Source organism: Apis laboriosa, unplaced genomic scaffold (assembly GCF_014066325.1).
Source record: "Apis laboriosa isolate Shangri-la unplaced genomic scaffold, ASM1406632v1 scaffold5_cov152, whole genome shotgun sequence".
Lineage (NCBI taxonomy): Eukaryota > Metazoa > Arthropoda > Insecta > Hymenoptera > Apidae > Apis > Apis laboriosa.
Genome location: NW_025223857.1, coordinates 1960916 through 1984970, shown reverse-complemented (window position 1 = coordinate 1984970; position 24055 = coordinate 1960916). Strand labels below are relative to the sequence as shown.

At 26.1% G+C, this 24055-nt stretch overlaps 2 protein-coding genes across 13 annotated transcripts; one reads left to right on the top strand and one right to left on the bottom strand.

The window, feature by feature from the left end:
* Positions 1–337: 337 nt before the first annotated feature.
* LOC122717917 (ubiquitin-like-conjugating enzyme ATG10) lies at positions 338–3938 on the bottom strand. Of its 6 annotated transcripts, none has more exons than XM_043942447.1 (6): positions 3099–3122; positions 1658–1773; positions 1549–1558; positions 1333–1446; positions 657–825; positions 338–519 (listed from the first exon to the last, which is right to left on the bottom strand). In XM_043942447.1, the coding sequence occupies exons 2-6, from the start codon at positions 1751–1753 to the stop codon at positions 429–431; spliced, it is 480 nt and encodes a 159-aa protein (XP_043798382.1). In that variant the 5' UTR covers positions 1754–1773; positions 3099–3122; the 3' UTR covers positions 338–428. The 6 variants fall into 6 exon arrangements, with proteins under 6 accessions (XP_043798382.1, XP_043798383.1, XP_043798379.1 ...); XM_043942448.1 differs by having other exon boundaries at positions 1333–1443; XM_043942444.1 differs by lacking the exon at positions 3099–3122 and adding an exon at positions 3891–3938 and having other exon boundaries at positions 1333–1558; positions 1650–1773.
* Positions 3045–23462, top strand: LOC122717915 (single-stranded DNA-binding protein 3). Of its 7 annotated transcripts, none has more exons than XM_043942432.1 (15): positions 3045–3181; positions 4021–4183; positions 5288–5360; positions 5458–5519; positions 5643–5727; positions 5813–5854; positions 6100–6186; positions 8705–8812; positions 9545–9619; positions 9701–9749; positions 10535–10564; positions 11638–11849; positions 11934–12104; positions 12234–12434; positions 19005–23462. In XM_043942432.1, the coding sequence occupies exons 2-15, from the start codon at positions 4128–4130 to the stop codon at positions 19107–19109; spliced, it is 1356 nt and encodes a 451-aa protein (XP_043798367.1). In that variant the 5' UTR covers positions 3045–3181; positions 4021–4127; the 3' UTR covers positions 19110–23462. The 7 variants fall into 7 exon arrangements, 6 of the variants coding, with proteins under 6 accessions (XP_043798367.1, XP_043798366.1, XP_043798370.1 ...); XM_043942431.1 differs by having other exon boundaries at positions 3143–3279; XR_006347273.1 differs by lacking the exon at positions 3045–3181 and having other exon boundaries at positions 4047–4183; positions 19005–19526; positions 20958–23462.
* The last annotated feature ends 593 nt before the right edge of the window (positions 23463–24055 follow it).

Below are 24055 nucleotides of genomic sequence, written 5' to 3'. Positions count from 1 at the left end.
GAACTAGAAGCATGTCATTTGAGCCAAATGTTCGAAAAGCGCGCGGGTGGTGGGGAAGTTAAAAGGAAGGGGAGAAAAGGCGAGTTCCATGAGCCATGTAATTTGATTGGTATTCAGATAACTTTCAGTTGCTGGCTGAACCAATCAAATTTTCGCACTTGAATAAAGCTCCACCAGTTGACGCATGTTGTCTGCGCAAAAGCGATAAACCATAAGCAATTCTATTCAATTTTGAATTATATGAATAATTATAATAGTTAAGAATAAAATTAATTAATTAATAAAATATAAGAGTAATTGAATAAGATTATTTCATATTAAAAAAAGTATATTTTTATTATATAGTTTTATTCAATTCAATAGACAGTTTTTTTTTTTTGAAGTTACAATATATTACAATTTAATTATGATATTTTAAAATTTATATATTAGATAGTTAATTGATAATATTCGGGACGTAGTTTAAGATTAAGAGCAGCAGGAGCAACAGTACTGAGCCAACTGACTAATTTATTTTTACTAAAATAAAAAAAATAATTTATTTTATATATTATATATATTGTAATATATATAATATATTATATATATTATATATATTGATTTCGATTTCATATTAATTTACAAAATAAATATTTTTATTTATTTACATATTTTACCTTTTGCTCGTTATTTGTAGAAGTTCATGAGACATACAAGGATGCAAATATAAAAAAGGTGTACCTAATATAGGATGCATTGCTTGAGATAAATCCTTGTACTTTAATTCTCTATCACAAACAAAGGATTGTGCTTCTTCCATTGATATTGAATTAATACCCGGAAAATCTGTAGAAATTAATTATATATAAACATAATAAATTATAGATTTGTGTAAAAAAAAATCATGAAAAATTATTTATAAAAAAAATAAAAATAATATTTGAAAGTTATCGATTAAATCATAAATAAGTTTAGCAAATAAATTCATTTGAAAATACAAAATACTGAAAAATGCATATATTGCCGCAAAACATAGATTTCCTTTGTTTCCCGTATTTCTCTCCTTCAGTTACTCTGATCTCTTTGCCGACTTCTTAGCCTAGTTCGAGATACGCTACAATCGAAGGAACAATCAGCATTATGTCGCCTGTCATTTTCAACAGGCTGTACATATGAGATTAAGGTCTAGTGGTGATCAGAAGACGATTGTAATAGACATTTCATTTTGTTTAATAGATTTTAAAATTAACGACATTCACGAAATATTAAAAATAAATCGTAAAGATAATCTTTTTCTCTTTCTAAAATCTTTTTAAGATTTTTATATGATTCAAATGAATAGGATGCATTCACCTGATTTCCATCCATTAAAATAAAGCACTGGAACGCTATAACTCATCGACCATAGTATATGATGTTCCGTAATTAATGGTTTCTCGATGGGACAAGTGGCTTCGAATGGATCTTCTTTTTTCAACATGAAATTGAGATCGTTATTTTCCAATACCGTATAATTATTTGAATTATTGTAAATATATTGTTTCTGTCGCCGAACAACGTATACTTCACCTGGTATATTCTACAAATTATATATAAATATTCATAATTTTAAACAATTCTTTATATCCTATATTTTTTGGAGATTTCAAAAATTAAAAAATAACAGCCACCTTATTACCTCGAAGATCCCATCCATCAGAGATATAATTCGACATTTGTACGAATTTTTCAGCATCTTCGAGAAATTCCTCCCATGTGATCGTACCTGGACCATCCATTATTCTCAGATCACTCCTAAACATTCATATCCCTTATGAGAAATGAACGATCCATCAACATATAATTTATATAATAAAAAAATAAAAAATTTGATTAAAATATTTTAATACCAATGCATCATTATAGATACATTCTTATGCATTACATACATATGTATATAATATATTACACATAAATTATTTTATATACAAAATATATATATATATATTGTAATTATTAAAAAAAAAATCTCAAACTAATTCAGTACATAAAACGAATAAAAATATTTCATTATTATTACTTTCATTTTTTCTTAAAAAAAAACATTTTGATGATATAAAAATATATGAAATGAATAAACTTATAAAATTTTTTTTTTATAAAAGTCAATAATATGTTAATTTCATGATAAAATTGAGAAAGGGGAAGCTGTACACCCAAAGGAATGGCTTGTCTCTTTTCTGTCCGACCCCTCGACGCTCAGTCAATTGTCGGCTATTTTGCATCGGCTATGTTCGACAATATTCGGTTATGTTCGGTTATTCCCGCTATAGTTATATGCGCCGATAGCGTGTATACTGTCGCTTGCACTATATATATATATATATAATACTTCCATGCAACGATCGGCGTCCAATAGCACATAGAGTTGCAACCAGGAATGTAAAAATAATAGGTGCAATATCATACCTATTTTTATATTACTAATTTATGCAAAATATTTTTGACAAACAATATATATTTTTTTTATAAAAATATTTTATAGTTCTTTTATATTAATGACCCAAAAAAAGAAAATCTTTTAATTTTAAAATAAATATATTTGTTTTTTAACACTATTAAAAAATATTGCATGGAAAATTTTAGTTTTAAATATATCAAATTAATATAAACTATAAAAAAAGAAATTAATTAAAATAATAATAAAACTAGTAAAACTACAACTTATTGAATTTGACTAAAAGAAAATGAGAAAATATAAAATCTAAAGTAATAAAATAGATTAATAGGACCTAATTTATGTACGGTCCTGATGTGAAAAGCAAAGATGCGTGCGCAGCTTTTATGACCCACAGACAAGACAAAGACGAATAGTTAGAATAAGAACGAAGGAGATGGCAGTGCTTTCGGTATTGTGTATTTGTGTATGAGAACTGCGCGCATATCGTGTATGAAACACTCCAAACTTGTGCGTGTTTATATAAAAATAAGATCACTTGTATCTAATACATATGTGTAAAAGTGACACTGTGCTTCGTTCTCGTTCACTACCGAATAGGTAGGTGTGATAGAACAAAAAAAAAAAAGTAAAATAGAAACAATTGTCTATACACAGAACGTGTGTTAAGTCGTAGACGTACAAAAGTTGTGGAATCGACGTGTCGTTAAAGTGAACTTGACGAGGTGAAATGCGAGTGTATCTGTCTGTCTGGCCGCAGCACTGGTACGACGTGTTCGTGACGTGTGACTGATAGAAAATATAGTAATGTCCGCTTAACTGTTGTACGCTTGGATCTGTATTACGGACAGTTATTTGGGATGGTAGGTGTTCTAAGAATTGTCGATTATTATCTCTTTCAAATTTTTTTGATTCTTTAGAAAGCAAAATTTTAGTAATTATTATACTGTATTATATATTTATGTATTATATATTTATATTTACTCATATAATTTAAATTTATTATAAAATATAAATATAAGTATGAAAATACGATATAAAATTTATTGAAAAATATTTTAAAAATTTAATTAATTAACTTAACAAACTATAAAGTAAACGATATAAAAATTTTATTTTTCTTATTTTGATTAAGAATCTTATTATAAGATAACGCTGATCACGAATCAAAGATAATACGAACACTGGCTTGATAAAGCAATTTAAAAATTAGTAGGAAAAATCAACAGTCAAGCGATAATTAAGTGGACATTATTGTAATTCTTCATTTTGATTATTTTCTTTTTTTTTTTTTTTTTGTTTGTTTAAAATAAGTGTGCATATTTTCCTGATATTTCTTTAAAAAGTTGAAAATCTTTACAGCTACATTCAATTTTCTTTAAGTACACCGCATGTTATTTTATATATATTTTAAATATTTAAAAATCGGATAAATAATAATGAGATAATACTGGGTTCCATTCTTTAACTTTACTTCTTTTATACAAGTGCGCTTCTTTCTACGGCCTCGATGTTAACAATCACCGCTCTACTTAGAGAGTACACTCACACATATCAGCGATACCTCGCCCTCTGCCGGCATTAAATTGTAATATTCTCTCAAGTTCTTCCTTTTCCCCGTCGAGCGGAACTAACGACGGTGTCGGACATTACTATCTGTGGAACGAAACTGTGGTTCTGTTTACACTGGAAAAATTGACAGTCTTCGAGGATGTACGCGAAGGGGAAGGGGTCCACGGTACCTTCTGATTCTCAAGCAAGAGAAAAGTACGTATTATTTTGTATAATAATATATATATTTTTATGTTGAAAAAGATAAAACTTGTTAAAGAAAAAATTTGCCGATTGATCGACCAGTGACTCCATTTTTTTTCTTTATGCCAAGCGTGCGTATAGGTATTAGTTAGTAGGAAAGAGAATCGAATTTGTCAAATAATTTTAATTTAACGATTATAATATTCATGAACTTTATATTCATGAATTCTATTATGAAAATAAAAAAAATTATACCTAATATAATAATAACTTAAAATAGAAATATTTAATACATATTTCCAAAATTTCTTATAATTTATAAAGAAGCTAAAACTATAATTGATTTAATTTTAATTTTAAAGAATCATTGTAAAACTTTGATTTTATAAAATTACTTCATATAAAATTTCGTAAATCGTATTGTTTACCTATTTAGTTTTGTTTATCTTCTACTTTCTCGTAAATTTGATTGAACTATATGCTATGACTCAGTAGAGTTACTTGTCTGGCAAAGCATTGGACGCCATGTTTTTATCGTTTGCAACCAAGAAATATATAATTTATGCAAAATTAGTATGATAACATTTTGCAAAATTGAATTGTTTTGTTTATATAATAATAATAGAAAATAAGATTTTTTTTTATATTAATAATTTAACTTTTCTCTTTTTTTTTGATATCGAAGTATTGTATTCATTGAATACAAAATTAAATTTATTATACTTAAAAAATTTATTATATTTTATTTATTAAATATAATAATAAATATTAAAACTTTTAAATATATACATTTATATATTCTTTTAAATATATACATTTATATATTCTTTTAAATATATACATTTGCATATATATATATTTCATTAAAATATTATAACATTATTGTAATATATTGTAAATATGTATAAATATTATTGTAAATATTTTATTTAAAAATTTTTAAATATTTGTAAATTTATTGTATTTTTATAAATTTTATAATTCAATTCAAATATTTAAAAAAAATAAAATATTTATTATTTTATATCATTTTTTAAAATACAAAATAAAATTTAAATTTATATTTATTATAAATATAATTTTATATTTATTTGAGAATTATTTATAATATTTCAGGTTAGCCTTATACGTATATGAGTATTTATTGCATGTTGGAGCACAAAAAGCAGCACAGACATTTTTATCAGAGGTAATCATTCAAAATTATTTTTAAAATTCAATGAAACCTGACAAAAATTATTATATATTGTTATATTATTATACTTATATTTTATTTTATTACATAGATACGATGGGAAAAAAATATTACTCTTGGTGAACCACCTGGATTTTTACATTCTTGGTGGTGGTAAGCATTATATTTTATATTTTATTGAAAAAAATAAAATAATCTTCTATATAAAAATATTAATTTCCTTCAGAAAGTTATAATTTGAATTAATAAATGAATAATCAATTTAATATATTTTAGTGTATTCTGGGATTTGTATTCAGCAGCACCAGAGCGACGGGATTCCTGCGAACATAGCAGTGAAGCCAAAGCATTTCATGATTATGTTAGTATTGTTTCATAATTTAATGAAATTATATATTTATTATAAATATTTAAAAATTTACAATAATTTTTTTTTTTACCATCAGGGTTTTGTAAACAGTGGTTATGGTGTTAATGGCATTGCTCATGTGAGTTATATTAATATTCATATTTATTATGTTATTTAATTTTAATGTTTATTTATTAGTATTTTAACATGATTTAATTTCATATATTTTCAATTAATTTTAAATTTAATAGCATTATCTATTATTTTATAAATTATTTTATAAATAATAGATATTATTAGAATTTGCATAGAGATAATATTAAATTGATATTCTTAATTATGAATTAATGACTAGGTAGATAAATAATTATCAAATAATTACAGAATGCTGGTCCAGCACCTTCTCCTATAGGACAAATGCCTCCCAATGATGGAATGCCTGGTGGTCCAATGCCTCCTGCTTTCTTTCCAGTAAGTTCTTTTTATAACTTTATAATATTAAACAATTTTATTTTATTTAATTTCATTTCAAATAAATAATTTATATTTGAAAACTTAAAAAGTATTTAACTTATTTATTCATTTGCATATATTCATTTTATATATGTTCATTTATGTATGTGTGTTCATTTATACATATTTGTTAATAAACTATTATGTCTATGTTTTTCTTAAATTTGTGAGCAAGAAGATTTATATAAGTATCTATTTTTGATAACAAACATTATTATTTATTAGCTATATTTATTTATTAAAAAAAAATTTATTAATGAACTTTCAATTTTTTTCATTATGATGTACATAATTAATGAATTATTGTTAAACATGCCTTTTATGTCTATATGTGCGTATATACGTACATATATATATATATTAAGAAGAGGAGAGATAAAAAAAATAAAAATATTTTTATCATACACAATTTATTTATATATAATAATATAATTTAAGAGATAAATTATAAAAAAATTGTTAAACAATTCATTTTCTAATTTTAAAAACAAAAAAATATATATTAGTATATATATAATAGTATATATACTATATATAGTATACATACTAATACAGTTTTTTTACAATTTTTATTATAAAGAAATTAGATATATTAACTGTATATAAACACATCACAAGTATTTATATGTATATAAATATATATAAATATCTGTACCATTGTTACCATTGTTATGCCTAGTTTCAAGTTTCATGCATTATAATTATACACTTGATTCAAAGCTTTTAATATTTTCTTTATATATAAGAAATGAAAAACTGAAAAACTTTTAAAAAGTTATAGATTGTTATTAATTTATATTGATTATTATATATACTATATTTAATTTAAATAATCTTTGACTAAATCATTAATAAATATAAAAAATAGTCAACATATGCAATAATAATAATATATAACATAGAAATATGTAATACATAATATATAATTATAATGTAGTATTTATAATAAATAAAGTTATATAAAATTATTTAAACAATTTTGTATATATAACATATATTACTTATATGAAATCTCTTATGCTTTATTCAATTCATGTATAATCATTAATACTAATGTTTTTATGTATAATACTTATATGTAATTTCATTCATCTAATTCCTATAAATGTACACAATATTATTGAAACATATATTAGTTTTGAAACAAGTGTACATTTGGATAAAATTCTCATACCATGCTTGTCTATACTGTATCTATGTACTTATTTTCTCTCTGCTATGTATCTAACACTTGTATGTGCGTTCCTCTACCATTTTCACTTTCTGATCTCCTCTCTGCATAAAGCAGATTTCTAAAATATATCAAAAAAAATTTTGTATAAATATTAGAAAATAGTTTTAGTTCTAATAATTTTATCATAAGTTTATAATTAATAGTGTTATACCTTGTGCTGACTTCAATTTTGTACAAGAAATTTGTACAAATGTTTTAAAATGATATATTATTAAAAATATATTTATTTTTTTTATTTTTTTAAATTATTATTTACAATATTTTTATTCTACTTTAATTTTAAAATCTGAATTCATTAAATGTATTTACTTTTAGAATAATAGTCCAATGTATTATTATATTTATTATTATTTTTTAATTATTATATTTCCAAGCAATTTTTCTTTATTATTATTATTATTATTATTATTATTTATTTTTTTTTTTTTTGAAATTTTTAATATTTATATAACATATTGTAGAATGTTATATTATATGTGAATGTCAGCTAAGGTCACACTTCTTAGGATTTCTAATATATTTAAAATAAAAGCCTGCTTTAGATAGTAGTCTAGCATTCAGTAAAAGCGGTCTACGAATTTAAACGACCGTATAAATTTATATTTATCAATATATATATATATATATATATGTATGTATGTATGTACAATATACATATATATTATGAAAGGAATATATTTAGGAATTAAAAATATTATATTTTTAAAATAAATAGATATAATCATTTTACGAGAAAAATATATTCTCGTTGACCGCTTATAATTTCATTTACAATAAGTAGGTAAAAAAAAATTCTAGTCATGCATATTTGCTTGTTTAAACATTTATTATATATTAAGTCATTATTTTAAGGTATCAAAATATAAGTTCAGATAGATATGATAGAAATAACATAATTTCACTTTGAAACATTTGTATGTATTCTCAAGTAAAAAATATTTTCTTATTTCTTGTTTTCTTATTAAAAATTTAATTTCAAAGTGAAGTAAAATGTCTCTATGCATTCAGTGCTAGATTTTATTTCGCGTACAAAGTCATAATTACGAAATAATATATTAATATGGATGAATTTATGTCAAAAACAATATTTATAATTATATTATATTTTCGTAATTATAACTTCTAGATTTTTAAGATGCTGACCAATATAGTATTAACACAATCATACCCAAGCCTTCTAGTCTAGCTGTTGCCTGGATCGCAGTGTTGCTACATGTCTGTCGTTTGCGTTGCTTGTTGCAGAACAACTCGACAATGCGACCATCTCCGCCCACACACCCCTCATCACAGCCATCCCCCCAGCACCCCCAGCCACCCCCGCCCCCACACTCGCAGATGATGTCCACTCAGGTAAGCCTCATTTGACACATACACTCATGGAGAATCATTCAATCCACTCTCATTACACCATATCATCATGTACCTATGACTGTTTGCTCGAAATTGCTTCTTTTCCTACCAAAATTATTTCTATTGTACACTTTTCAACCTATCATTCTTTTAAATATAGTACTATATAGAACACACAAATAGGATTTATAAAAGTGGACACATATAATTATATCATTCAAAGCACAAATTTTCTAAATTTTTTTGCATAATAAAAATATATTAAATATATTAAATTGATTGAAGCAACATTATATTTTTTAAATGTAAAAAAGAAAATAAAATATTTTGAATAAGGATAACAATAAAAATTTTAACAAAATAAAAAGGTAAGAAAAAAGACTTTCTTAACATTGTATCGTATAAAAAATATTAAATTATCATTTCTGTTTTTGATGAGCTTATTTTAAAATAAATGCACATTATAATTTTGGTTTGTTTTTATTTGTTCTTTGTTATAATCCTATTGTTTGTAATCCTATTTGCACATTAATATAACACATATTTATGAAGTGCATTGTGATGAGTTTTCATCAAAATGCATTTGTTATATGGCCTATTATGTGATCACTGCTTGTTGTGGCTGTCTGGTGTGTCAGTTTTATGATATAAAATAGTTGTAATATATTTTGAAATTTTATTTATGTAATTTTATTAGATTTACTTAATGTATGAATTTCTGACTTGTTACAGTTTATGGGTCCTCGATATCCTGCTGGACCAAGACCTGGTGTACGTATGCCACAAATGGGAAATGATTTTAATGGGGTATGTATAACTATATTTTATTAATATAGTTATTAAATTTCAATTCAAAATAATTATTAATATATTGCTATTTTTATTTAGCCTCCTGGACAACCAATGATGCCAAATAGCATGGATCCAACAAGGCAAGGTAAGAGCTCAATTATATGCTAGATTCATTGATTTTTTTTCTGGCATTGATAATAATTGCGAGAGGAGAATGGCATAGACGCATGCATACCAAAAACCACACAGCAATAAATAAATCAGTAATTATTAAAAGTGGATTGGATTGCTGTGATGTGGAGTGGATTGGTTTTTGAATTGTCTAGTTACATGCAGTGGTATAGTTTTCAAATCAAATTATTGCATATATTTATTTATGATTCTATGTAACAAAATAAATGTATAAATTTAATACATTAACATTAATTAATTAAATTAAATATCTTAATAATAATTAAAATTAATCATTTATACATAAAATTTTTTATAATTATCGTAATTATTTAAAAAACTTTTTATTTCAAAAGCAAATATATTTTCTTATTTATTAATTTTCGTTATTTATTTATAATTTTCTTTATTTTTTCATTTATAAAATACGAGACATAAAATATCATATGTATATATAAATAATAATATAAATAATTTTATAATCATATAATTCTATAATCAAATAAGAATATTAAAAATAAAATTTAACATACATATATAAATTATTAATAAAAATTTAAAATTAAAAAAGTAAATTTAAGAATCTTTATATAAAATGAAATATATCGAATATTTTATAACAACATATTTTCATAATATTAAAATAATCTATTTTTCCTTAATTTTATTCACTATGCGACCGCAAAGTAACTAGACCTTACCGCCATCAACCTGACCTTACCTACCTGCCGTACTAATATGTGCTCTTGTGTTCCTCAGGCGAAGCTGGAGAATTTGTAGGGTGGCAAGGTAGGAAGCAACCCAGCAACCAAATCACACTCACATGACTTAGTCAAGCCTAACTTTTATTTTTTCTCCTGCTCGTTTTAAAGTTTCTGTTCTCACTGTTTACAAATAATTGCACTAGCTTTGTTTCTTTGTGCAATATATGCTCATCCAATTTTGCATCAATATATCAATTTAATATATTAAAAATATGTTTAACTTTGCTATGAGAACAGTTTTTAAAAGATACTAAAGTTTTAAAAGATACTCAGATTATATAAATTTTATATATATAAAATAACATAAATATACATATTTACGTTTTTAAAAGCGTAAAGATAAATATTTTAACATATAACATAGTTTTTCACTATACATAATGTAATAATCTTGTGGCTAACAAAATATCTTTTGTCGTCATTATAAATCATTGTAGCATAAATTTAACATATACTAAGAACTGTAATATAATAACTTACTTTTATTCAAAATTATAGACTCATTATATTATAAATTCTTTAAAAAAAAATTTTATATGGCTTAAAAATATCATTTTTTAATTTACATGTATATTATTAATTATAAAATAATTTTATAGAATTAAATAATTTTTTTATATTTTAATTTTTTACATAAATATTGCTGTGATATTATGTATCATTTGAATGATTGTCTTGTTTGTCATATATTTAATTATATAATACATATTGCACTGTTTTATCTTTTCGTTGTTAAATTTTTAAAAGCTCAAATGTTTAAAAATTATTCAAAAGTAATGCTGTTCTTTATCCTTTGCATGAGCTTTGTTATTTTATTAATTTGTGTAGATGCAAATTATCAATTTAGCATGCCATCCACTCGCTTTACTATTACATACGACTTCGGCAAAGCATGATTCAAATTTTTTAATTATAAAAAAAGAAGATGAAAGAATAAAAAAAATTTTTTTAAATTTTATCATATTAAAATATTTTCATTTACATGATTTGCCGTTAGTCTAAAAATTCACAATTAGCATTTAGTATTAACATAAAACTAGAACAGTATTAATATTTGTGTTTTTAAAAAAGTGCATCAAAAATTGTTTTTATTACTAGCTCCTCCAGGCATGAATCCTATGAATCCAAGAATGAATCCTCCTCGAGGACCAGGAATGGGTCCAATGGGACCAGGAAGTTACGGACCTGGAATGAGAGGGCCACCTCCTAATAGTAGTTTAGGTCCAGGAGGCCCTGGAGGTCCTGGTATGCCACCAATGAGTATGGCTGGACCAGGTGGTAGACAACAGTGGCAACCTAATACATCTACGGTATGATATTATTTGTTCATATTAAAAAAGTTTATTGTATAATTATTTGAAATTATGAAATATAATTTTTTTTTTTTATTACAGCCAATGAATTATTCATCATCATCACCGGGTAATTATGGAGGACCACCTGGTTCAACAGGTCCTCCTGGTCCAGGTACACCAATTATGCCCAGTCCACAAGATAGTAGTAATAGCGGTGGTGAAAATATGTACACTATGATGAAACCTGTACCTGGAGGAAATATGCCTGGAGTAAGTAATTTTTATATTATTTTGATTTGTTGTGAAATAAATTTTATTATAAAATAAATATCTTGCTCATTTTTTGTATATTTATCTGTTAATGAAATATATAAAAACATAATATATTTGTTTTATCAGGATTTTCCAATGAGTGGTGGACCAGAGGGTGGTCCAATGGGTCCTATGGGTCCAAATACAATGGGTCCTGTTCTAAATGGTGATGGTCTTGATGGAATGAAAAACAGTCCAGCTAATGGTGGTCCTGGAACACCACGAGAAGATAGTGGAAGTGGAATGGGTGACTATAATCTGGGTGGTTTTGGAGGTCCTGGAGAAAATGTAAGTATTAGGAAACATTTTTCGTAACGACTCTTTATGACAGTCACTCGACGTGTTAGTATGGACTGATATGTTATCATTTATATAATATATTTATTTTGCATAATTTAATTTATATAAATTGTTAAATTATAATAAATAATATTTTAGTGAAATAATAAATAATAAATAATAATAAATTAAAATTAAAATCAATTAAAAACAATATTGATTCAATATTGAGATTTTTAATTTTACATATAAGTCCATATTATAACTGATTTTTTTCCTAATTATTCAGCAATTAACAGATTCAGATGCTTTGATCAATGCGTCAATTAGTTATAGTTAATTATTCTCTTAAAATAATTTGGGTCTTATTATATTTAGATGGTTTATCCTAAAGCTTATTCCAATCATCTGGTAAATGCTTAATCTAAAAAAATATCAACATTTGACAAAAATTCGAAGCCCTTATTTAATCATTTAGGCTTTTTGGGATTTTTAATTTATATTACCTTGCATCTAATGTTACAAGTGTTTGGCTCAGATTGTGTCTAACTATTATCATACTAACAGTATGCCTAATGATGAAAACATAAAATGGGTATAAAAGTCATGAAGCATTTAAAAAATTTATAAAAATTATAAATTCTCTTTATAAAATTTAATTATAAATAATTTATAAATAAATTATATTAATTTATTTATGAATAAAATTAAAAGGTATAAAATTAATGCCTTCTATAATAAAATGTTTCAAGAAATTTTTTACCCATTTTATACCTACAGAAGAATATGAATCAACTTTCATACAATAATATAGAAGATATTCCATAAGGTGTATCGTATATATTAACAAAAATTTTCAAATCAAGATGATTTTTAATTTATATAATTTATAACATTTGTACATTAAATGAATATAATTTTAAGTTTTCTTTTTAATCGTAAAATATAATAACAAATATAAATTTAATTTCCATAAGAAATTATATAATTTATTGATATCAATTTGATTAAATATATATGTAGTATTCTTTATATAATTTTAGTAAAAAAAATACAAAAAAATTCATAAATATAATTTATGTACATAAGTGATAATACATTTTCTTGGTGACTATATAAAAAGTCGCGCAATGTTATTAGCGTGATATATTTACATGTGTAGTCATTCCAAGATGAAATTTCGTCTTGTAATCCATATAGTTAAATATTTTCAATTATTTCAAATTTAAAATTCTTTCATCTACATGATCGTGTCTTTTTCAAGTATGATACGCCTTACGGGAAATCGCATAATGTACAATCGTATAGTACAAAATAATCGATTTATTTAACGAACGCGTACAAACGGTATTCTTTTTTAATCTTACGTTATTTCGGATTGTGTGAGTAGGATTCTGAATTAAAAAAATAATCAGTAATCTCGCACGTGCGCCTTCTGTATTCCCGACAGTTTTTTTAAAAAATCAAGTCACCTTGGATCCAGCCCCGAGTTCGTAGATGCCGTAGATTTCCCGGTTAATCACGCAATGTGGAAAAGGATCATACACAAACCCTGAGTTTTATGTGCACGTGCAATCGTCACGTGGTACGCGGTTCGTAACGGTTTCGTCAATGGCTCAAGCACGATTATTCATTCGTGGCAAGATAGAGAACGAAAAGAAAACGAAAAGGAAAAAATATACATTCGTGTCGACGCATTTCGATTTGCGTCCATTAATTAATCGCTCCTAATTAGTTAGATTAGCATTTAAGTGCTCATTACGCTATTATTACGAAACTATATTTGAATCATTTATAACATGCGCGCGCGCAAAATATACTATATGAATATTTAAAAGTATATATATATTATATATATATATATATGCTTTTCTTGCTAAATACTCACAAGGTTGCAGACTAAAATTTTATTATTCTTTTTCTCTATATTTTTTTTATATTTTATTTTATTTTATTTTTTATTTTAAATAAGATTATTTCTATACACTCTATTATCGACAAGACGATATCTTTTTTATCGACTCGTGTCAACCTCAACATTTATTTATATTTATTTGAATATTAGCTTGTAAGTAAAGGTGCCTGAAAAACACGAACTACTGTGATTATCAATCGCATAATTGTTAATCGATTTCTATATAATTCTCTTTTCTATCTTATTTTTCTTCTTTATAATTATTTTTTTTTTTTTTTTTAAATTCTTTAATTCTTTTTATCTATTATCTTTTTTTCATTTTTAATTGCACAGCTAGCTCATCGCTAGCTGACTGGCTTATTTTTCATCCCATTATAGAGTTAGGATTCGAATCAGTATTAAGTTAAAAAACAAAATATATTATATTAAGTTCGTAACAGGTAAGATGTGATAATCTTTGAAAAAAAAAGAATTTTGTGAGATTTTGCAAATTTTTACATTGATCAAATAATTTCGAAATATTCGAACTAAGTTTCATTTAAATACAAATTTTATTTATTTAAATATTCTGTCAAATTTTGAATGAATTATTGAAACTCTGTAATGAGGTGATTAAATTAGCCGAAATCAAATCGAGTCCCTCCACTGTTTGCTCAGAATTCACTTTATCGATAGAAAAGCAAATTTGCGCACCATCTATTCGCAGCCATTAACATCGCAATACTTCGCACAAGTATATATAACTAATTAAAATTAACGGATCATTTCCGCTAGTGCCTTGTTTAAAAAAAAATATAAGTAATCATCATATATTTGAATGCAAAATACCGATATTTTGAATATAATAATGCATACAAATCTAGTCATGCAATTTTATGATCGAATATGTTTTAAAAATAATGGTTTTTGATTATCGACTTAGATTCAGATATATTTTAACTTTGGGCCATATTTTTTTTTTCTAACTACTATTCGTTTCAATTATAATATTTCTTAAACATCAAATATTTAATGATTCAGATAATTACAAATTAGTTCCTATTAAGAATTAATTCAAATGATATCGAAAATCTTATTAGTACTAAGTTCTTTATTTTTCTTAATGAAAACTAATGTACAGCTATATCGAATATTCTATTTGAACATTATGCTACATCGGCGAGTATTGCGAAGAAAATGGTGTTGCGATTAACTTAATAAAAGTACTTGGGCAAAAACGTATAAAGAAAAATGTTATATATATAACGTATGCATAGCAATAAACGATATATATATAACGTAATTATTTTTGTATGGAATAAGAGTCATAGACGGTGTAAGTACTGAACCTACGTGAATGAGTGTGACAAAGATACAAGGAAAGAGAAAGAAATATACGGGCCGATAATGGAGAAAAATACATATATCGTGCGAACCTCCCGGAATCCATCCGTCCGTAATGGTTATAGGTCAGTACCGGACTATGTTGTGCTGCTGTTAGTTGTGTTTAAATTAACTTAAATTATAACAAAAAAAGGTATTGATCGAATTATGTAAAACAATATAAAAAAAAGAGAGAAAGAGAGAGCGAGAGAGAGGGAGAGAGAGGGAGGGAGAGAGAGAGAGCGCCAATTGCAAGTGCATGCTCTGAGCATCGGCAAGATCGACTATGTTCTCGAAGACGATTAAATAGTTTTTTTCTACATATTATTATTGTGACTTCTCGAGAGAGTTTAATTTTTGTTAGCATTATATATTACATCTAACCATTATATTACCTTATTACTTTTAGTTTTTATGTATATTTTCTCTTTTATATATACGTATATATATATATATATATATATATATATATATATATGTATATAATTAGAAATACGTATTTTTAATATTTATGATATTATATTTTAAGAAAGAAAATGTGACGATAAGGAATAATATCGATAATAAGAATGAGATATATACTTATGAGATACTTTGCTTTTTTTAATAATATGAAATTATGTAGTTATACTCGATGAAGAAAAGACTTTCAAAGTTTTTATGACACGAAACAGTCGGTAAACACTAGTCGTATTACATGCATATGCATATTATTTTTTGCAATTTATTTTGTCGAATTTAAAGTCAAAAGAATCGAAAAGTTAGGACTTATAGTGAAGAAGACTGTTTTATTATTTTAGCTTCCGATATTTTATAAAAATATCGTCGTTGAGATATGACTGCTGCTTGCCGTTGTTCCGGGGTATTCACCGTGCCAATGATGTGCGTACTTTTAATTGGGGAAAAAGGAAGCACACACACATATACATATATACAACGAAAGATAGCCGCTTGTAAACTTTAATACACGTCTAATTGGTGCGAATTTTTCGGTGTATGAAGAAATGTTCATTTAGTCTGTTCATAAAGACGAAAAAGTTGATGGTAGTACGGTCAAGATTCGAAGTTCGTAACGACGAAATAAGCCAAAATAAAATAAACGTGGAATTGTTAACGATGATAAGAACAGTAGTAGTCTTTTCGTTTGTTTGTAACACGACTTGTCGTCGTGCGCTATTTAAAAAATTTCGAGATATTTCGATAGAGCGTGCTTCGATCGAATATGTGCATATGTATAATATATGAATATATACATATATATATATATATGACACGAAGCGCATCATGATAATACTTTTCAAAGAATCGTCGATTTACTTTTAATACAGCCCCACGTTGTAAGCCACATAAATGAATGGCAATGAACATTACATTTATTAATATATGCCTAAAGCAGGGGAGATCGAGACAATAAATGTAAACCTGTTACACTGAGAATATTGCGTTTTTCTTTTTTATTTGCGTTCAAATCCGCAGGGTGCTGGCTACTAGAATATTTATATATGACTATCTGTTTTCATATACACTTTATTTTTCTTTTTTTCTTACGCGATCAAATCTTGATTTAAATCTTTGTCTGAGATATATTGGTAATCACATGTCACTTGTGTTTCACATTGCATTATTACCGATCGAACGAATTTTTCGCTTGATCGCTTGTTATCCTGATGTCTTCACATTAGTTGAACTTACAGCAATTCTAAGCTATTCATTCTATACAATTTAGTTATTACACGTTTCTTTTATCTTTTTTTTTTTCCAATCATAATCTGTGCAGTATTTGTTCTAACAAACACGATCAAAAAATGTTAACATTCGTTGCTTTCACAGCAAATATATGTGCAATTGAAATATCTGTTTTAACGTTGCTTCAACATGATCTACATACGTTATACAAGTTGCCACTAATATTAACATTGACAATACTTGCTTAAGTAATTAGAAACAATAAATTCAGAAACTAACATGGAGCACATACATATACACACACATACATACACACATTATATATATATTGTGTATATATATATATATATATATATATATATATATTGTATATTTATATAAATCACGGTTTCGTTGCAATTTCGATCAATTTCTTCTTAGGTATCTAATATGAAGCAAAACATAGTAAAAGAATGCTTGTATATTGTGGAACACAATGTTTGTGATATACTTAACAATTTTAATGAAATGACAAATATTCGATTTCTTTTTTTCTTCTTTTTCTCTGTCCGACTTTTAGTATCTTTTCATTAAACAGAAATCGTTGTCAAGGTATAAAAAACAGTGAAATCTGATAGCTGTATATAGTACTAGCCTGTACTGACCTGTAGCACATGGATGCGTGAGCGCAAAGCGATTGGTGGATTGCGAGATCGTATCGAGAAACGATTCAAATGATTTAAAAAAAAAAAAAAAAAAAGAAAAAAGAAACTTTGAATAATTAGCAGAGTGAAAAAAAAAATTATTTTAAGAACCCGTGAGGAATGACACGTCGAGTTTCTTTGATACAAATTTTTCTTAATCTTTAAAGAAGAATTTTTCATTGTTGGTTTTCCCGGTGAGGTGTGCGTGAGTGGGGGGCAGGCGGCGCACACTAAATGCGCAAAATTTTTGTTATATCCATTTTTTTTATTTATTTATTTATTTATTTTTTTTGTTTTGCTTTTTTTTGCTCGATACGGGCTTTTTATATAACGTCCATGTGTTGTGGGTCAGAGCGCCCTGGAGATATGGAACCACAATTCTCTCTTCTTCACTCGCGATTTCCAACCAAATCAACCAAGTTTCTTCCTAGTTCTTTCATATATATCCTCTCTTTAAGTTTTGCGTTTCACAAGCCTAGCCCCTTCACGACGCACCGTCACCGCGCTGCGTAATCACTTTGCGCAGCATGTCAGCGTTTTTTCTCCGAGAGTTTACTTGAGATCAGCGAACTGCGATGTTTTTTTCCGTCACATAAATTTTTTTTGATAATATCTTTAGCGTTATTAAATTCAGTTTTTTTAAATACTTAAATAATGATCTTGATTAATAAATTATATTCAATTTTTTTATATTGACAATAGTCTAGAAAAAATTATCAAATATTATTATTACATCGTTATATTCATATTTTCAAAGAATATTAAAAAAAAAAAATGAAAGATTTAAATATTTTATTATATAAAAAGAAAATTTTCTCAGTTCGCTGATTCAAACGCTGAAACCAATCCAAAACAAAATGGGCAAGATATCGCCTAATGGTGAACTTGCCTAACCTCTTACGTGTAACCGGCCTGGTGTTGGTTGATTCGCAGGATCAGACCGAGTCAGCGGCCATACTCAAGATCAAGGAGAGCATGCAGGAAGAGGCGAAGAGGTTTGAAAAGGATTCAGATCATCCTGATTATTACATACAATAACTTTTCACGAGTCGTTGGGCCTTGAGACCAAACTAATGTTTTAAGAAAAACAGATCACAAAATCAATTCCCCCCTTTCTCTCCTCTCTCTCTCTCTCTCTCTCTCTCTCTCTCTCTCTCTCTCTCTTTCTATCTCTCCTAAATCCAAAAATCTCCTCACTGCACTTGTATTTCTGTATAATCTCATTCCTATCATTAATACATCCTTTTTCAACTTCGAATCATTAAAAAATATGTGCAGAGATAGAGGAAATTTTTTTTTTAAAGTGCAAGGAAAGAGAAGGTTAAGCTCCTTAAAATAATGCACAAGAATAATATAGAAATTGAAGAAGTTTTTATTCCTTTGCGAAGTGATGGGGTTATGTCCCATGATTTCTTCATTCCTCTTCGGATAACGAAAAGGACATAACCATTTAAAGTAAGAATTATCGAATTTTCAGAAAAACTTTTGCAAAATCTTTCGTAATTTTGCGTTGACGTACATTCTTAAAAATGGTATATACGATCATCTCGAATCATCGTCGATCGATGATATTTGCTTTGCAAATGGACTCGAAATATTTCCTTCGAGTGACATCTAGTATCGCTTAAAGGAAATAATTAAGATTTTAATATGTAGAAAACTGTTATAGTTAAAAAAAAAATTGTGCATAAATTTGATATGATATAAGTATTATATATATATATGTATAAATTACGTTTCAATTTTTATTTCAAATTTGTAATTAAATGTTTTTAATTTTAAATAATATTTAAAACATTGAGAATTTAATATTATATTGAAGAATTCGTGCGAATGCTCATATATGCTAACTTGTCATATTTTTTTTTACCATTGAACGATAATTGTCCTTTTATATTCCTATATATCCTTTCATCTTCTACTCTCTTAGAAATTTTGATTTTCTTTTCTAAAATAAAAGACAAAATACTAATAAAACAATGCTTCCTTATTGGTACTAAATTAAAAGAAAATTCTATATTATTTTTGTACACTTTGAAAAACAATTTAAATAGTATATATAATGTTTTTGTAAATGAGAATAGCATCTCTTCCTCTGCTGTCTACCTTCTTTTATGTACCATTCGATTTTAAACATTTTCATAGATCATATACTTGTGTAACGTTTCATCGGTTCCCTCAATCATTGTTTAATTGTGCATAGCGAATGGTTTCAATATATAAAATTAATAAAATAATAATAATAATAACTGTGATAAGATGATAAAAATATAATATACTTCCGATATGATAAATTTATTATTTTAAGAAAAGAGCAATAATCAATTGTAATACACAGATTCAATGTACATTCGGAAGAATATCGCTTTTGTGCATGTACATGTACTTACTTAGTATATATACATGTATTTTCAAGAGAAACAATTTTATTAAACAAAAGAAAACATGCTCTATTAATTCCAAATAATGTTAATAAAAATATCGATTCTCTATGTATCGATGAAATGAGATTTTCGATGTTTCTATTAAAATGATCGAAACTTTTCGCATGCGCTTTTCATAAAATGATTTTTGAAACGAGAGATCGATCGATTTGTACATAACTTTAGTATTATGTTTTAAAAATAAATTTATTATTTCGAAATTGAATCTTTCTTCTTTTTTTTCTTTGAAAATTTTAACATCATATGCTTTGAAGGAATCAAAAAATGTATGTATATTGAAAATATTTATATATTTTTACAAAGACAAATTTTTATTTTTTCAACACAAATATTTCGACCGCACGAAATCGATCGGTCTCGTGCAAGATTGTACGTCAGCGCAGTGATTTGCGAACATTGGTAATATAATAGCTGTACTTGTTATTGTGGCATCATTCTACAGTCAATCTATCGGCTATTCCTTCCGAGAAAAAAGCATCAATATCTTCCATGAAGCTATGATACATATACCCGAGAAGATCCACGAGAACGCAACGCCTACATATGTGCTTTTTTCTGTCAATACAAAGAATGCGATTTTAAAGGGGTCCCGATAGATGCCGGTGTTAGAGTGGTCAATGGTATCGATATTATCGTATGGAACAAGACAAAGCAAAAGTGGGTTCTTAATTTATTTACAAGAGGGAGTAAGGAACGAGGTATATTACGTATATCAATCGTTCAATGTTGTGTATAGTGCATAGTGGAAAACATACAAGAACACGTGATATCACATCGAATAATAAAAATATAAATAATATTGTATGATTCGATTATCGATCGATAACGTTGTTCACTTCAGTACATTTGCGTTTAAAAAGGACTTCACGGGCATTGTTAATATTCAAGACGTTGCAATCTCGATTGTGTTGTATACAGTGGATCAGTTTATTTAACTGGAGAAGCGCACAGTACTGAAAGGCTGCAATAAAATTATTTCAAAAAAAAGTTCGGACACTTGGTTACTAGAAAATTCGCGAGAGTTCACTTTTATTATTATTTGTGTCCGAAGGAAAGGAACCTGACGAAACGGTTCTCAAGAACATATTATTATATCTCCCCCTAGGATTTAATCCGTTGTGGTGGGAATCCGGCCAGTGTGCATTGATAGTACACATTAAACGAATTTTCATTCAAGACGATCGTCATTTATCGATTAAAGATAAAAAGACAAGTTTATGCATAACTGCCAGTATTAAAAGAACCTTATTCTCTTTTTATCCCAATACATTCGATTTCTTTACTTAAAATTTTTTTCAATATTTCACAATAATATGTTATCCTCAAATTGAATTGAAACAGCTATATCATTTAATATATAAAGAAGTTCATTTTTTGGTCGCGTGCAGTTGGTATTAAGTATGTGTGTTTTTAGGAAGCAGTACACACAGATATGAATCTGCATTAAAGCGATTAATTACACAACAGATAAATATGAATGTAACTAAATAACAAATTGAAACAAGATTATTACCTTGTTGTTTGAAATCTGATTCTTGTCTGATGAAATAATTCTGATCGTTGTAGAATCATGATAAAATGCAAACATACCTTGTCCAAAAGATAATGAAAATTCTAATTAATCTATATAAGTTTTACATTTATTTTTCTGATTAGTGCCTCGGATCTGGGAATGGCGGCGTGTATATACACTCTTGTGTATACTATTTCGGCGCAATTAAATGTAAATGTATAAGTTGTATAAAATATCGAGTGCAATTCGGATTAAAAATAACCTAACAGTAGAATACGGTATTCCTGCTAATTATGTGAAACATCAAAAAAAATGTAAACGTCCATTTTTTATCGTTAGGAAATTTTTAAATTCAGGTAAATTTCTTATGTTTATTATATATATATATATATATATATATATATATATATATATATATATATGTTTATTATACACCTTGATAAAGAAATTTCAGAATAAAGTGGAATAATTAAAGAATTAATGATGAGATATCGTAATGTCTTTACCCGAATTTAAAGATTAAAGAATAGTGCGTTCAAATTTAAATATTTAGGTTATATTAAGGTTCATTTACAATATATATTTAATTTTTTTGTAGGAATCATGTTCGCGAAAACTTACATATTCTTTGATTTTTTTTTTTTTATTTTGTTTGAAATTCAAAGTGATTTCATCGAACAAAATGGTAACATTTTTTTATGAGGTAGATAAGTATTTCGATTAAAAAATGTAAAAAGAATGTAGAAGGAATATTGCTTAAGTTAAGAATAGACCAAAAAACTTTTAGACGAAAGCAGTACATAGTTTGTATTTGATCGTCTTTAGCGCATAATTGATTGTAAACAGATTACGAATTTAATCGATATACTGAGGATAAGGATAAGATATTTGTATATTGTTTAAAACATATAGAGTTTAACTCTTGTGATTAAAGAGGAAGTATGAAGAAAAAAAAAGGGAATGGTATTTCATGTACCTCATATTGTGCGTTATATGATTTCGTAAGATAATTAGAAATTCGTAAAAATATTAGATTGGCAGGAAAACAATGGTCGAGAAAATTTTAAATCGAAACGAAAAAAAAAATGGAGAATATCCTAGTCGTGATAAAAAAAGATTGATCGTATGTAAATTATAAAATCGATCAATAGTAAGAAAAAATTAGGATATAACAGAAATGAATAAGCCGCCATTATCCCCACTCCCCTTAATAATGAATATTGCAATTAAGAAATAAAAGCTTAAATTTTGTCCTATAATTATTTACCTATATGACGATTGTAACACTGACACAGGTTGTACATCTTGCGGCTGACCTCAAGTATTCTTTAAATTCACGCATAATTATCGATATAATTATAGATACCTATTATGAATATAGCAAGTAGTAAGTAATATCAATAAAATAATGGAATAAATGTCTATCCTACTAAATTCTTGTTGAAATTATTTTTTATATTATAAATACCTTCCGCTTTTATTAGATTAAAATTATTATCTATATATTACGAAGAAGATGTCATCGCTCAAATATTATACTCGATTCAAGATTCAAGAATATTTGTTATTTCGTTATGTCTTATATTTATGGGTAAGTTATTTGTTATATATTTAATTATATTTTTATTTATGATATAAAATATAGTTGAAGAATATCGTATATTAATTTACAATCATTTTTAAGAAAATAAATATCTATTTACAATATTGTAATGAATGCACATAATTAAAATAAAATACGAAAAAAGATATGTAAAATATATAATGAAAAAATAATAGTAAAATTTATCTACGATTAAAATTTTATTATACTGTCGATTAATTTTCATCATTTTTTCATCTTAAAGATTAAATGTCTAGATGATGCAATAAAAAAATTTTTTTAGATTACCAATTAATTATGTATTCCTTTCTGGAACTCATATAAATATTAGATCATTATTGGTGGTTTTTTAAAACATATCAAAAATATTATTTATACATACATATATCACGAATCAATGACCTGCAACGCTTCAACGGTAAAT